At 41.9% G+C, this 15802-nt stretch overlaps 1 protein-coding gene across 9 annotated transcripts in view; it reads right to left on the bottom strand.

Annotated features, from left to right (window-relative positions):
• myo3b (myosin IIIB) overlaps positions 1 to 15802 on the bottom strand; it is a 586128-nt gene that overhangs the window by 402635 nt on the left and 167691 nt on the right. For 7 of the 9 annotated variants that reach the window (XM_072579295.1, XM_072579293.1, XM_072579296.1 and 4 more), the window contains one exon: positions 14889 to 14954. In XM_072579295.1, the coding sequence (XP_072435396.1) occupies positions 14889 to 14954 (66 nt within the window). Of the gene's footprint in view, positions 1 to 13359; positions 13521 to 14888; positions 14955 to 15802 lie in introns of those variants that run through there. The other 2 variants (XM_072579300.1, XM_072579302.1) reach the window with 2 other exon arrangements.

Genomic DNA, 15802 nt, shown 5'->3' with positions numbered 1-15802 from the left:
AAATCAATGCCTGATTTACTCCCACTGGTCCTTATGATTTCAGAATAGTTCAGAATACTTTGCCTTTTCAGTGACAGAGGTCAAAAATCACACAAATCTTTCACTTGGCCTACTTTTCAAACTTACCATGATTCACTTCTTGCCACTGAAAGTACAGTATGGTTTGCAGTTGGATTATGACAAATGGTTTAAGGGTGTTAGAGCTGTCAGCTTAAGCTTTCCATTTATTCACCCACAACCTTTAGTAAAAGTGGCAAGCTTGGATTTGAAAATGGTTCATATGACCTTTGCCTCTAGTACAGATGGTTCCAACATTACTCCGTGAAATATAAAACCAATCTTTTATGTTAGAATGGTGTCGTAAATCAGATTGACTTGTTGTTGAAAAATTTTAAGTTTGTTTGCTTGATGTAGATTTAAAAATTGTGCTTTGATACAGCATCTTTTAAGTTTATAAAACATCTTAAGGAACTTCACCTGAACAAATTTCATGATCCATTGATGCTGGTATGTCAGCAAAAGCAGCAGCCATTTTAAGTGGTGGATTACCAGCTAACCTGTTTTTGATGCTAATACATGTTGAGCCAATGTTGTCCAGCATGCAAAAACAATTCAAACAGCTAGTTTACTCCATTATGAGGATATTATGTTAAATAGGCTGCTAAACTGTACATGCAATGTACATTTATATTTGGGACGAGTGGCTGGAGTGGCAGGGGGCTGGGAACCAGAGCAGCAGGTCAGCAAGTGGAGGGATTGAGGGGAAGACAAATGATAGGACCTGTAAATCAGAAAGAAAGGACAGGCAGAGACAGGTAAATGAACACAATGGTACTAATGGGCTGAAGCATGTTTACTTCAACACAAGGAATTTTATAGGCAAGGCAGATGAGTTTAGAGTCTCAATCAGTACATGGGACTATGATATTGTGATCATTATAGACACTAGGCTGAGACAGGACTGGCTGCTCAACATTCCAAGGTTTCATTGTTTTAGACGCGATAGAGAGGAAGGTAAAAGAGGTGGAGGAGATGTATTATGAATCAGGGAGAATGTTACATCTGCACTCAGAGGACATACTGGAGGGCTCATCCACTGAGGCAATAATGGGTAGATCTCAAAAATAAGACAGGTGCAATCACTCTGATAGGATTGTACTGTAGGGCCCCCAACAGCCACTGAGACATCGAGGAACAAATTTGTGCACAGATTATGGAAAGGCGCATTAAAAACTGAGTTATCATAGAGGGTGACTTCAACTTCCCCAATATTGACTGAGACTTCCTTAGAGCATGACGCTTAAGCAGGGCAGACTTTATTAAATGCATTCAAGAGGGTTTCTTGAAACAGTATGTGGATGGTTCAACTAGAAGGGCCATACTGGACCTTATACTGGCTAATGAGCATGGCCAGGTGACTGACCTTTCAGTGGGACAGCATTTTGGAAACAGAGATCACAACTCCTTAATTTTTAAGATAGCTATGAAAAGGGTAAGTCAGGACCTTGTGGCAAGGCACTAAATTGGGGAAGGGCAAACTACATCAGTGTTAGGCAGGAACTAAGAAGTGTTCATTGGTAGGAGATGTTATTAGGCAATCCCACATTTGACATAGAGAATTGGTTAAAGACCTGCTGATGAGAGTACAGGACCAGCATGTTCCAGTGAGGAGAAACGACAGGGACAGCAATGAAAGGGACCCTTGGATAATGAAGAAGGTCATGAATTTAGTCAAAAGGCAAAAAGAATTATATATAAGGTTGAGGAAGCTAAAATCAGATAGGGCCTGCGAGGAATATAAAAAAAGCAGAAGAGAACTCAAGCAGGAATTAGGAGATTAAGAAAGGGCCATGAAAAGACCTTGGCAAGTAGGGTTAAAGAGAATCCCAAGGCATTTTATATATATGTTAATAACAAGAGGATAATTAAGAAGAAGGGTAGGATTATGCAAGGATAAAGAAGGGAACTTGTGCTTGGAGGCAAAGGATGTGAGTGAGATCCTAAATGAGTACTTTGCGTCAGTATTCATCCAGAAGAAGGATGTGGAGGATAGTGAGGTTTGTATGGAGCAAATTCTGGGCATTTTAAGATCAAGAAAGAAGAAGTGTTGGTCTCTTGAAGAACATTAAGATGGATAAGTCCCTGGCGCCTGATGGTTTCTACTCCAGGTTATTGAGAGAGGCAAGAGAGGAGATTGCTGGGGCTTTAACCAATATCTTTGCATCCTCATTAGCCAGTGGAGAGGTCCCAGAGGACTGACGAGTAGCTAATGTTGTTCCTCTATTCAAGAGGAGAAATAGGGATAATCCAGGAAACTGTAGACCAGTTAGTCTAAAACCAGCTCCTCCACATCATAGAACAAGCAGGTGTTCCAATACCACATAGTATGCACATTGTGATATTGATGTGTCAGAGTCAAAGTACCCTTTATAAAGGATGATGATTCAAGCACCATATTCTGATAATGAAAATTATTGTCCTACCTCAAAGCAAGTGGAGAGGTAGCGGAGGGATTCAATTGGGAAGGACAGTATCTGGTGCTGAGCCTGCTGCCTCCCACCTTTCCACTTCTGATTTAATTAGGTTTGGTATGGAAAGTCATGTGGCAGCCATCCTACTCTGCTGCCAAATCATTTTGCACAAGATGTGGCTGTTATTGGATGGGCCAGCATGTATTACCCATCCTTAATTATAAGAATGGTAAATTTTAGGATAATTTTAGCTTGCTTAAAACTGATACAACTGATATGTTAAACAAAATGGTGTCGGAGCAGGGTGTGGTTAGCTTGGACATGGCCAAGTGTAATCAAAGAAAATAAAGAAACAAAGACGAGTGCACATGACCAAAGGCTTGTCCCAACATGTCCTAGCAGTAACTGAACTGGGGCAGTTGCACATGCAACTGCAGAAAATGCCTCTTTTTTATAAAAAGGTATAAAAAGCCTTGGTTTGTGTAAGCACATGGGAGAGCACTTGCAGGACTGTCTTGTGTGTAAGCTCACACTCGGGATTGCTGGGCTCCCCCTAACATGTGGTGAGAAGCAATCAATAAAGGATCTTTAATACTTTAATTTTTTCTTGTTCTCTCATTTTTAGTAGGAAAGCCAAGCGAGCTTTAACATTTTGGGGGCTCGTCCGGGTTCCCGTGCGGAAACTGCTCCTCGAAGAAGTGACTGTGGTGAACCCAGGACTCAGCAGGAGTAAAGAGTGCACAACCAAGTCCCTTGTGTTTGGGCTCCAGTAAGTTACTCCTGGGAACAATGTGGCCCCTCGCTCAAGGTTGATCTCGTTCCCCAACGGGACCCACGAGAGAATGGGGTGAAGGAAGGACTGGACTTAAGGTAGGAAAATGTTTTGGTGTTAATTTACAGGAATACGGTGGCACCTTAGGAATTTGTCATGGGCGGATGACTTGTTCAGAAAATCGGGTCAGAGACAGAGATTTCTTGAGGGTTGGTTGTGGACGGATGACTAACCTAGCCAAAGATAGAAGTCTCGATATAGGATTACATAAGGAGGTCAAAAGAATTAGGAAAACCTAAAAACTAACCTGGTTGGAGGACATTCGCTGAAACAGGCTCTGATTGACACTTGAGGCTATGTAAATTCTTTATTGGGATTTAGGAGTAAATTCATCTTACATTTTAAAAGATGGGACAATGACTAGACAAGAGTGACGGGCATTCCCCAGTACAGTACATGTAAGAACAGAATTTGGAAAAGGGAAAAGGGAAAAGACGATGGAGTATTGAGAGCACAGTTGACTAAATATCTGGGCACTGATAAATGGCCAGAAGGGGGTACCTGGAATGTAGCTGCAATCAAATAGGTTGAAAGGAAAATATGGGATAAAAAGGCGAGTGATAAATAGAAGGGATTGATTAGGGAATGAAAACAGGACGTCAAGAGAAGGCAGGACGAAATGAAAATTAAGAGTTGGCAAGATCATGCATGTAAAAGAGGGATTGGGTTATGTACGTCGACAGGGGAGTTAAAGAAATGGGAAGTTTTGAAAGTCGAGTGTGATTGGCATAGCTGTACATCTCTATGACTCTATGACTCTAAAAAAGGAATTAAAACCAGATCCAAAACCTGAGAGCACTCTCCAATTGGCTGTAACTCAAAAGGATAAGGGTAAAGGCTTAAAATGTCCAGACAACTTGTTGGGTATGGCTGCACTGTTTTTAAATTAAGATGAGGAGGATCCCGTTAAGGGTGGATCCCGGGGGAATCCGATATCTCCCGGGGAAATAGATGGGTGGATGAGTTCGCACGGCAGGGAACGCAAGCACAGCTCCTCCGTATTAGCACAGCACCCTTATCACAACTTTACAACACTGCAGCCCTGCCCAATAGTGAGAAAGTAAAGAGCTTACAGGGGGACACCCGTGCAGTTGAAAAACATGTGTGGCAATGTGCTGGGTGTACCATTGACGGCGCAACAGGTCTTTGGCTAACCCCGAATGGTAAAGTCTGTGTACCTGATCCCTTCCTCCCGACCCTGCTTAATTATGTCCACTCGTTAACTCATGCGGGTAAGGGGGGGAATGGAAAAATTATGTAACACAACCTGGTGCCACCCGAAAATGAATAAAGAAACTGGTGAAATTGTGGTGTCTTGCCGCATATGTGCCTAGCACAACCCAGGAAAATCGGTGCCAGGTCCAGGAGGGAAAATGCCACTTTCGCAAAGGCCTTTTCAATGTATTCAGCTTGATTTCATGGAACTACCACGTGTGCACTGATACAAATATTGTTTGGTTATTATTGATGTTTTTAGCTGGTGGATTGAAGTACAGCCCACCATGGACGAGCCTGCAGAAACCACCATTATGATCCTGCTATGGGACGTCATTCCGAGATTCAGTCTTCCTGAAATCATCAGTTCTGATAATGGCCCCCATTTTGTGGCAAAGATAAATAAGGAACTATGTGAGCACTTTAATATCAGATAGTAGTTCCACTGTGTACAGCACCCACAGGCAGCAGGTGTAGTGGAAAGGAGGAGAACAAAGTTAGCAAAACTGGCTGACGAGACTGGTCTAACCTGGTTAAAGGTCTTACCCCTAGCCCTTTTTGAAATTTGGGCTATCCCGCACTCCACAACGAAACTGGCTCCAGCAGAATTGATGTACGGCAGGCCTCTAAGGACTCTCTGGGAAGCCAGACAGAATCCAAAGATCACTTTTAATCTACATGCAATGAATGAGGAACTAATAACATGTGCTCAAGCTCTAACAAAATCTCTTTTAGCTCTACATTCCCAGGTTCAGGAGGCCCAGAAGGGTAATGATGGATTGGAGCAAGTGCCTGCCCTCCCAAAAGGAGACCTGGTCCCAGTAAGGAACTAGAGACAGAAGAAGTTAGAGCCACGGTGGAAAGGACCATTCCAAGTTTTGCTCACTTCTCCCACTGCTGTGAAGGTTGAAGGGCTGTCCAAATGGATTCACCTATCAGATTTCAAGAGAGCCGTGGGTATGGTTCCACTCGCACAGACGACTAGGAGAGTTATGACCACCAAGGATTGATTTTAATCATGTTTGTTATGCTCCTTGTATTTTTTCTAAGATTTTCTATTGTGGATCTGTGGGATAATTTATTCTGGCACACCCATCTTAAAATTCACAGGACGGGAAAGCCACTATGTTATCCCCTACCACTTTCAACCACCTCAATGTTAATTGCTACCCCTCTTTGGTCAGTAATCAGGGGCCAGCTCCGCATCATCCTTAAAGTCTCCAACAGTACCAGAGACAAGTGTCAGGAGGATGTGTGGAAGACCACCCTGATAGGGAAAACTCCGTGTTGGAGTCTGACATCTTCAGAGATACCTGGGAAAGTGGATAACCTAACTTGTCATAGGGGAAATGAGGTCTGTAGGGAGTTAGTGCATACGCCAAGATCCTGAGTGAAGTGGAGAAACCTACAAACAGATGTCCCAATCCCACTTGTCAATGCCACTATGACAATGGCACTAGTTACCCGATGTGCCATGATGGAAAGGGATGAATGTGTGGAACGGTAATTGTATCCCACAACATCTCTTGTGTGCTGAAGCACTGCCTCCAACACCGTTGCGACTTAAGTAGTGAACAATATCATTGTTCCTGTACCAAGTCCCAGTGTGTAGACCTCACTCGAGGCACTCAGATAGTGATGGCGATGGAAATGGGACTCATGTCCAGGTCGGGAACTAGTCTTTCCTCGTCAAAAATCATGATCCCAATGAGCAATAGTCACCTACAGATGCTTGGTTCGAGGTGGGTTATTTTGGACGAAATTGCCTCGAAATTCCACTTGTTACCAATTGACTGGTAGATATATGTTCATTTTCAATGGTATCTATGCTACCACTGTTAGGAAGCACCCCACCCGATTTGCCACTGGTTCTGTCAGACCAGTAACCATTCCCTGTCCTTATAATATCAAAATCCCTCATAGACCCTCATCCAGATCTGTCTCCAAGGAATTCTGTGAGCAGTGGACAGATCCTAAGACACTTGGATCCTCCATGGGGTATGGTTTCCTAGATACCCTCAGTCTTGGCGGGTCAGGAGGATTGTTGGCTGCCAAGAACTGAAACTTTCTAATCTGTGGCGTCACCATCTGAGGAAATGCCACCGCCAAGGCCCTCAATAGTATGAATAAGGAACTCAGGGAATTGCGACTCTTTGCCTTACAGAACCATTATGCCCTACATTACCTGTTGGCTAAGGAGGGTGGCATATGTAAGGTGATTAGTAACATGTGCATTACTAATATCACTGACTTCTATTACAATGTAACCTGAGAGATAGAAACCATAAAAACCTACATTGAAGGAATGCAGGAGGACCTCTCTGTGGGATGGTAGCCTTTTAATTTACTGGGCAATTTCTGGGGCATGATCAGTCATTATGCCTCGATTATTCTGTTGTTTGTAGGGGTTATACTTCTGCTTAAATGTTTGCGTGGTATTATTTCCAACTGACGACCTTTTTGAAATGTGATAATGGAATAATCAAAGGGGGAATGTAAGAATGGTAAATTTTAGGCAACATTTTAGCTTGCTTGAAACTGATATAACTGGTATGTTAAACAAAATGGTGTCGGGGCAGAGTGTGGTTAGCTTGGGCATGGCCAAGTATAGACAAAGAAAATAAAGAAACTACTGTGAACAGCAAGATAATGAGTGCACATGACCAAAGGCTTGTCCCGACGTGTCCTAGCAGTAACTGAATTGGGGGCAGTTGCACATGAAACTGCAGGAAATTCCTCTTCTTTAAAAAAAGGTATAAAAAGCATATGGGAGAGCGCTTGCAACACTACCTAGTGTGTAAGCACACACTCAGGATTACTGGGCTCCCCAGCCACGTGGTGAGAAGCAATCAATAAAGGATCTTTAATACTTTAATTTTTTCTTGTTCTCTCATTTTTAGTAGGAAAGCCAAGGAGCTTTAACATAATTATCCTGGACAAGGTAGTGATGAACTGCCTTCTTGAACCACTGATGTCCTTGAGTGAAGGACATGGTGCTGTTGGGGAAGCAGTTCCAGGACTTTGACATAGCAATAGTGAAGGAATGGTGCTACAATTCAAAGCCGGGGCTGTCTGGGGCTTGGAGGGAAGGTGGGGGTGATGTTTCCAAGTATCTGCTGCTCTTGTCCTTCTTGGCGGTAGAAGTCACAAATTTGGAAGACACCGCTGAAGGGGATTTGATGAATTGTGACAATGCATTTTGAAGATGGTACACAATGTTATGACTTTGAGATCAGTAATGAGGGAGTGAATGTTGAAGATGATGGATGGGATGTGAATCAAGTGGGCTGCTTTGTCTTGTCTTAAATGGCAGCAAGATCCTTGAGCGTTGCTGCTGCACTCATCGAGGCATCCATCACATTCCTTTCATGCCTTGTAAATGGTGGACAGGTATTTGGAAATAGGAGGTGAGTTAATTGCCACAGAATTTCTAGTCTCTGACCTGCTTTTGCAGGCACAACATTTATATGGCTGATCAATTCTGGTTCTGGTCAATAGTGATATCCAGAATTTTGACAGTTGGGGATGCAGAGACAGTAATGCCATTGCAGAGTCTAGATTAGAATGGTGTTGTGGTTCTGTTCGCCGAGCTGGGAATTTGTTTTGCAGATGTTTCGTCCCCTATCTAGGTGACATCCTCAGTGCTTGGGAGCCTCCTGTGAGGCGCTTCTGTGATCTTTCCTCCGGCATTTGTAGTGGTTTGAATCTGCCGCTTCCGGTTGTCAGTTCCAGCTGTCCGTTTCAGTGGCCGGTATATTGGGTCTGGATCGATGTGCTTATTGATTGAATCTGTGGATGAGTGCCATGCCTCTAGGAATTCCCTGGCTGTTCTCTGTTTGGCTTGTCCTATAATGGTAGTGTTGGGGACAGTGCTGAGCTGGAAGTTTGGAAATGGGGTGAGGTGGGGGAAGGGGAAATGAGGAAACTGTTGAAGTTCCAAACTTCCAGCTCAGCACTGTCCCCATGATTTGTCCTACCTGTCTAGCTTCTTTTCCACCTATCTACTCCACCCCCCTTCCCCCTGACCTATCACCTTCATCCCCTCCCCCACTCACCTATTGTACTCTATGCTACTTTCTCCCCACCCCCACCCTCCTCTCATTTATCTCTCCACCCTTCAGGCTCTCTGCCTGTATTCCTGATGAAGGGCTTTTGCCCGAAACGTCGATTTTACTGCTCCTCGGATGCTGCCTGTACTGCTGTGCTTTTCCAGCACCATTCTAATCTAGACTCTGGTTTCCAGCATCTACAGTCATTGTTTCTACCTAGTAATGCCATTGCATTCCCAGTATAATGGTCAGCTTCTCTTCTGTTAGTGATTGTCATTGTTTGGCACTTGTGTGGTGTGAATGTTACTTCCCTGACCAACGTGGATGTTGTCCAGGGCATGCTGCATGTAGTATCTGAGGCATCAGCCTAATGAAACCCATAATGCCCAGAGGGGTAAGGCGTGCACTGTTCTTCGGCACTCAGTAGCTGATCAATAAACCTGTCATCTGGAATACACTGTGACTACATGCATGCCCTTGCCTCTGACCCTCCTCCCTATCACTCTCCTATCAATTCTATTCCACTCTCACTCACATTGGCCAAGATCTCTCAGAGATTCTGCTAGCTGCATTGCAAGCAACTTCCAGCTGTGTCCCTGTGCTGTGGACATCAGTGTAGACCCAATGGCCAATCAGCACCGTCAGCTTTTGGGATTTCCATATTAAGGATCAGAGATTTCAGGGAATGGTTGCTGTAGTCACTAAAGTGATTCTTAATATCCTTCACCAAAGGAAGCAATGTAGAGCTCTTGCTGGCTGTCCATCTGGCAGGCACAATTCCAGACACCTTGATTAAATATCACCCTGAATAATTTACAGTTGCACCTCGATTTACGAACTTAATCCATTCTGGGACCCAGTTCGCGAACTGAATCAATTTTTCCCATTGTTTGGATAGCGTAAGAATGCTTGGACAGCTGTTCACAGCGTACGCGCCAAAGATGAACTGAATGAGATCACACAGGGCCCGAGAGCGTTTGCGTTCAACAAGCGCATAACAAAGCAGAACAATGAAACCACATGGTCGCACACGGGCTTTTTGCGTTTGTCCCTTCATTCGTACCTTGAATTTCCTACGTATGTTGAAGCAAAATTTTACGTACAATCCTGTTCGTAAACTGATTTGTTCGTGAACGGGGTCGTTCGTATGTCGAGGCGCTACTGTACTTCCTTTTTGCCTATTATACAGAAAACATTTTTAATTTTATCTCAAAGAATTTGATGAAGTTCAGATGCTTCCACTGATGTAAACTGCACTACCTCAAAGTACCATGGAAAAACCAATAGTCAATTCTTCATTGATTTAATGGAGCCAATTCATCTCAGCTACTTCGAATCCAAAAATCAGTAAATAAGCCAGATTTCCATCCAGACCAAACTATAATTTGCTTTTTGGACACAGCTGGAGCTTAAAAAAATCTCGAAACAAAGCACAGAAGCTAGACCACAAAAGCATGTGTGGTGTAAAATGGACAGTGGCAATGTGGAGAGAAAATTGACTGAGTGATGTAAAACAGAAAGTAATGGTCAATGGTTATTTTCAGGCTCACAAAGGACATGTAGTGGACTTCCCCAGCGGTTGCACTAAGACAATTGTTCTTCCTGTATGTTAACAATCTGGATCTTGGCGTGCATGGGGACAATTTCCAAGTTTGCTGATGACACTGAGCTTGGAAGAATTGTAAACTGAGAGGAGAACTGTGTGGAACTCTAAAATGATATTGCCAAGTTGGTGTAGTGGGCATATCGGTGGCAGATGAGCTGCAATACAGAAAAGTGTGAGGTAATGCACAATCTAAATTAGACAACCTAAAACAACCTAAAGAAAAAAACAACCTAACGGGCGGCACGGTGGCACAGTGGTTAGCACTGCTGCCTCACAGCACCAGAGACCTGGGTTCAATTCCCACCTCAGGCGACTGACTGTAGAGTTTGCACGTTCTCCCCGTGTCTGCGTGGGTTTCCTCCGGGTGCTCCGGTTTCCTCCCACGGTCCAAAGATGTGCAGGTCAGGTGAATTGGCCATGCTAAATTGCCCATAGTGTTAGGTAAAGGGGGCAAATGTAGGGGTATGGGTGGGTTGCGCTTCGGCGGGGTGGTGTGGACTTGTTGGGCCGAAGGGCCTGTTTCCACACTGTAAGTAATCTAAAAGACAACCTAAATTACAGCCATAATTCGAAAGGGGGTACAGGAGCAAAGGGACCTGTGTGAATATATGCAGAGATCATTGAAGGTGGTGGGGGAGACAGCAGTAAATAAAACATACCGTGTTGTCACCTTTATTAATCGGGGTATGGAGTACAAGAACAAGGAGGTGATATCGACCTTGCATAAGACACTTATTAGACGTCAGCAGGAGTATTGTGTACAGTTGTGAGTGCCAGATTACAGGAAAGATACAAATGCAGAGGAAAGAGTAAAGAAGCAATTTATTAGAATGAATCCAAGTATGAGAAACTTCAGCTATGAGGATCAACTGAAAAGGGTGGCACTGATCTTCCTGAAGAGAAGGCAGCTGAAAGGTGATCTGATTGAGGTTTTCAAAATCATGTGTGGTCTGAGCAGAGTAGATGATGGGAAGCTATTTCTGCTTGTGAAAGAAACAAGAACAAGATGGCAAAGACTTGAAGTGATGTTCAAACAAAGCAAGGGTGGTGAGAGGAAAAATCTTTCTCATAAGTGCGTTATAAGGGCATGGAATGCACTGTCTGGAAATGTGGTGCATTTGAGACTTCAAGAGGCACTGTTTTTTGGATAGCAATGCTGTATAGGGATATGGGAAAAACTCAGAAGATTGGAAGTAAATAATAGAGCAGGTGTAAGCAAGATGAGCTGAATGGTCTCCTTCTGGGAATGAAATAATTCTGTGAAATAATTCTGTGTAAAGCAGTTATCGTATATATAGAAGCATGCCTGATTATAATGTCTTAATAAGGTTTAAGCACTTACGATGCAGTAATGTTGCATTCAAGTATTTTATAAAGATAGTGCCATACATGGCACAGAAGGGGTTCCTGCAGATCATTAATTACAAGTCTACGAAGCAGAGATGGTTTACTAAAGTTTATACTGCCTATTTGATGTAACAGCACTATACATTTCAAAACTAACAAAATATTAGAGTGTCAACCTAGTTACTGAATATGGACACAAAAGATTAAAATCATCACTGGGTGCAAATTATAGTTGAGCCATATGAACGCATTAATTCAGAGCAGATTTGATTGTAAACTCAACTCCACATTCCTTCCTAGCCCTGATAACCATGGACTCCATTCTGTGATGGGAGGAAGAGGATCCAGTGGTTGTCATGGTTTATGGAGTTGCCAATAACTTAGGTAGAATGAGGCTGATGAGTTAGGTGCCAAACTAGAAAGCTGAACTTCAAAAGTTATAACCTCTGGATTATTACGTGTGCTGTGTGCAAACTGGCTTTCCATACATAAAACTATCAGGTTGAATATGTAGCTCAAAGACAGGTATAAGAAAAGTGGTTCCAGTTCATTGGCCACTGGCACCAGTATTAGGGAAAACAGTGGCCATCCCTGAATAAGACTGGGTTACCATTCTTGCTCTTACAGCAACTTGGGTCTACCTACAGCACATGGACTGTAGGATGAGGAGTAATATTTTCCCTAAGAAAGTTGTACAACTTTGGAATTCTCTGCCTTAGAAGGTATTGAAGGTGATGTAATCAAATATTTTTAAGATAGAGATGATTGGATTTTTGACAAGCAAGAGAATCAATGATTATCAGGGGTAGATGAGATTATGGAATTTGAAATACAGACAGATCAGCCATGAACTTACTGAATGGCAAAGCAGGCTCAAGCAATCAAATAATCTATTTCTGCTCCTACTTTATACGGTGGTATGTCTGTATGTCCATTTGGCATGGAGGGTGTTCTTATCTGGGTGTGTCCTACACACAGTGCACTAGATTACTCTTGTCTTTTGTCCAGACACACTCTGGTGCCCGCCATGCCAAGAGCTAGGGTCCATACTGGGGTGGAGAGTGATGTACGAAACAGTAGCATTTAACATAACATTGAACAAGTAACACTTCACTGATAGCAAAACATATTATACTTCACTGAACTGGATTAAATTATATGTTTTATTTACAAATGCAGGCTTTTGAAGAGCCTGCCCCCTTTACTATATAAAGAGATAGCTCTTCTGCATTTGGCTGCACTTCAGCCAATGTGACTGATCCGTTTGTTTCAGGGTGATGCAATTTAGATGACAATCTTCTGGGGCTGTAAGTTCGCTAGGCCAAACTAGCCAGCAAGAGGTCTAGAATTTGTCATACTTTCAAGGAAAATCAATCTGGCTGCCTGCTTCTCTCACATGATTTATTTTTGGTCCCAGTGATCCTGGAGAGAAACAATCTACTACATACATTCCATGTCTTGCACGATTAGTTGGAACCACAATATGTCTGTTGTATAATTATTGCAAGAAATCTCAATTTAGTACTATTTTACTTTTGTTTCGGATTGTTTGGATCTCATGTTAGGATCCTACTTTTTCCTTAAAACACATTGAGGAGGCATTTGGATGCTATTTTCTGCCTGGTGAAACTGGGGTAATCCAGTGCCAACCAAATGGATAATTAAAATAGGCATTATCACTTTAGCTCAGTGTTTATCATGCAGTGCTATCAAAGCCCAAGAGTTTCCTGAATATTCCTAAACGATTCTGTGCAATTTTCAGATGACTTGAAAATTGAACTAATGTCCTCAATTTTTCAAGGTGCATTCTTACATTTAATGAAAAATAATAATGTGTACACTAAATAATGTTTTGCTTCATTTTACATTTAACAACACAGAGCAGAAGAGATAGTTGGGGTTCCAAAGAACTGCAAAACGTTTTCTCGGATTCCTTATCCAAACAAGGCTGAAATCCACGGCTCCAACTTGACTATGTACAACCTGAAATAGGTAAAGGCCTGCTAAGAAAAACAAGTGACATGGAAAGGATGATTTTAAAATATTATCAAAGAACAATTGAGGAGTACTGAAATGTCAGTAAGAGGGTGAACTATACAATCACGGCAGCACAGGTTTATTCACAATTGGTGCAGAGTTAGCTGATCTCAGTGAAGGCGGTGCAATGGGGCTATGATTAGTTTTAGTTACCCTTGATTAGGGAGAGGTAATCAGCCATGGTTCCCAGACTATCCTGAAACCCTTCCAGAACTGTGTGCACAGGTTGTCATATGGATTTTCCTCAATACATGTTGAATGAAATCTGGACATTTAGCAGTATGCAGTCCTATACTTGAAAACAATCGAGCAATTAAATATGGATGAAGAAAAGTACAAGATCAAGTGTTGTTGTGATGGCTGCCACCTATAGCCAAAGAAATCTGCAGTGACTTGCCTCCTGCTCCTGTCTCTCCCTCTCCCCCTCCCCCTCTCTCCCACAACACATGCTCCAACCCTGAAAATTCCACATCTCCTTCATTCACCTTTGTTCTTAGATCTCTCAATTACTCTGATCACTTGACACGGTGTCTGCAACACCAATCAGTTTCCAGTGAGGTCGTGGCAAGAGTAGCTACCAAACTCTGGTCTCAGTGGGTGAAATCTCCCCCACATATTTCAATGGTGGGGAAGGCCTAACAAGTGGCTGTTTAAACGCCTAAAGGATACTTGATACAATTGAGGCCTCTCCCATGGAATGGAGGAGGAGTTCTCTACTGTTTCTCCAACTAGTGGGCAACTCTCTATCAGCCTGACAAAATCCCAATGCCTTTAACACTACATTCTTCTATTAGTTCTCTCCTACAAATACTCTCAACCTAGCAAAAATAGGACCACATTATAAACAACATTTCCAAGTCTGATTGCAATAACTATACACATAATACATGCCAACTGTTGAACTTGTTTGTTGTAATGCACAGATCCAGCATGCAATACTGTGCTACAACTGGCAGATGTTGCTCCTCCCTGTCCAGCCTCGGGAGGTATTTTATACAAATGTCTTCAAGTTTGTTTCTGTGCATTTTGTAACTTTCAATGTAGCTTTGATGTCAGAGTTTAAATACTTTCATACAATGTCTTTTGCATTACTGTAACTGTCATTTATGGTTATACAGAGTAATGAACCCTGTAAAAAGATTTTAAATTATGCAGTCTTTCATCGATTTAATAGGTTTTGGGGGTAACAACATTTCATCAAATATATAAAATGGGCAGTAGCAGTTTGGCCATTTGTTATATCAAAATGTAATATTGCAAACTTGTTATCTTTGACAGGTGAGTTAGATCATGGACATCTATCAAGTAAATTGAGAGGAAATCTTACTCACTGTGAAATGAAGTGGTTGAATCCTGCGCACCATTTTTCTGGATGTAGTAAAGTAGGTGGAGGGTTTCTGAAAGGCAGAAACAAAATGAGAAGACAAATAATAAAAAAATTGTTTAGGATTAGATCTATTCCTTTATCCATAATTAACTGCTCAATTGTTTTCAAGTATAGAACTGCATACTGCTAAACGTCCAATTTTCATTCAACAAATAATGATGCAAGTCCATTTCAAATGAAAAAGCACTGAAAATCACAATGCCTAACAATTCTAAATTTTTAAAGCTGCTGTAATGGTGAAATGTATTAAACAAAAGTGTTCAATGTATTTTGTAACATATTAGCAAACTCCAAATTTTAGTATCATGGTTATCGTAAAATAAAGATTGCTGGAGAAACTCAGCAAGTCTGGCAGCATCTGTGGAGTGAAAGCAGAGTTAACATTTTGGGCCCAGTATACCCTTCAAACCTGCTCAGTTTCTTCAACATTTTCTAATTTTGCTTCAGACTTCAAGCATCTGGAGTTCTTTGTTTTATTACCTCAGTTATCATGTCAGAAATGTAAAACTAATGATCAATGAGTCTGATAAAATATTCAAATAAACCTCAATGCCACTTGACATTGCCAAAAGACATTATGGAAAATCACCATCATTATTACAGTAATATTTTAAACAGAATGCACAACTTTTAGCATCACATTTTCAAAAAGGCATTAATACATAGTATAACTCAAGCTAGAATGCACTCAATAATTAAAGCTAGTTCAAAGTTGAATGTTAAGACGACTCAGATTGAATTGATTTTCATTGCAGTTAAAAGAAAAGGTGAGCGTGGCTAATATACTAACAGTGTATGAAGAATGAATCACATAGATGTAATCAGGAATTTTAAATTATGATTAAATGGTGAAGAAAT

Source organism: Chiloscyllium punctatum, chromosome 10, assembly GCF_047496795.1.
Source record: "Chiloscyllium punctatum isolate Juve2018m chromosome 10, sChiPun1.3, whole genome shotgun sequence".
Taxonomy (NCBI): Eukaryota; Metazoa; Chordata; class Chondrichthyes; order Orectolobiformes; family Hemiscylliidae; genus Chiloscyllium; species Chiloscyllium punctatum.
The sequence above is the reverse complement of the archived record's forward strand: the minus strand, read 5'-3'. Positions and strand labels throughout refer to the sequence as shown.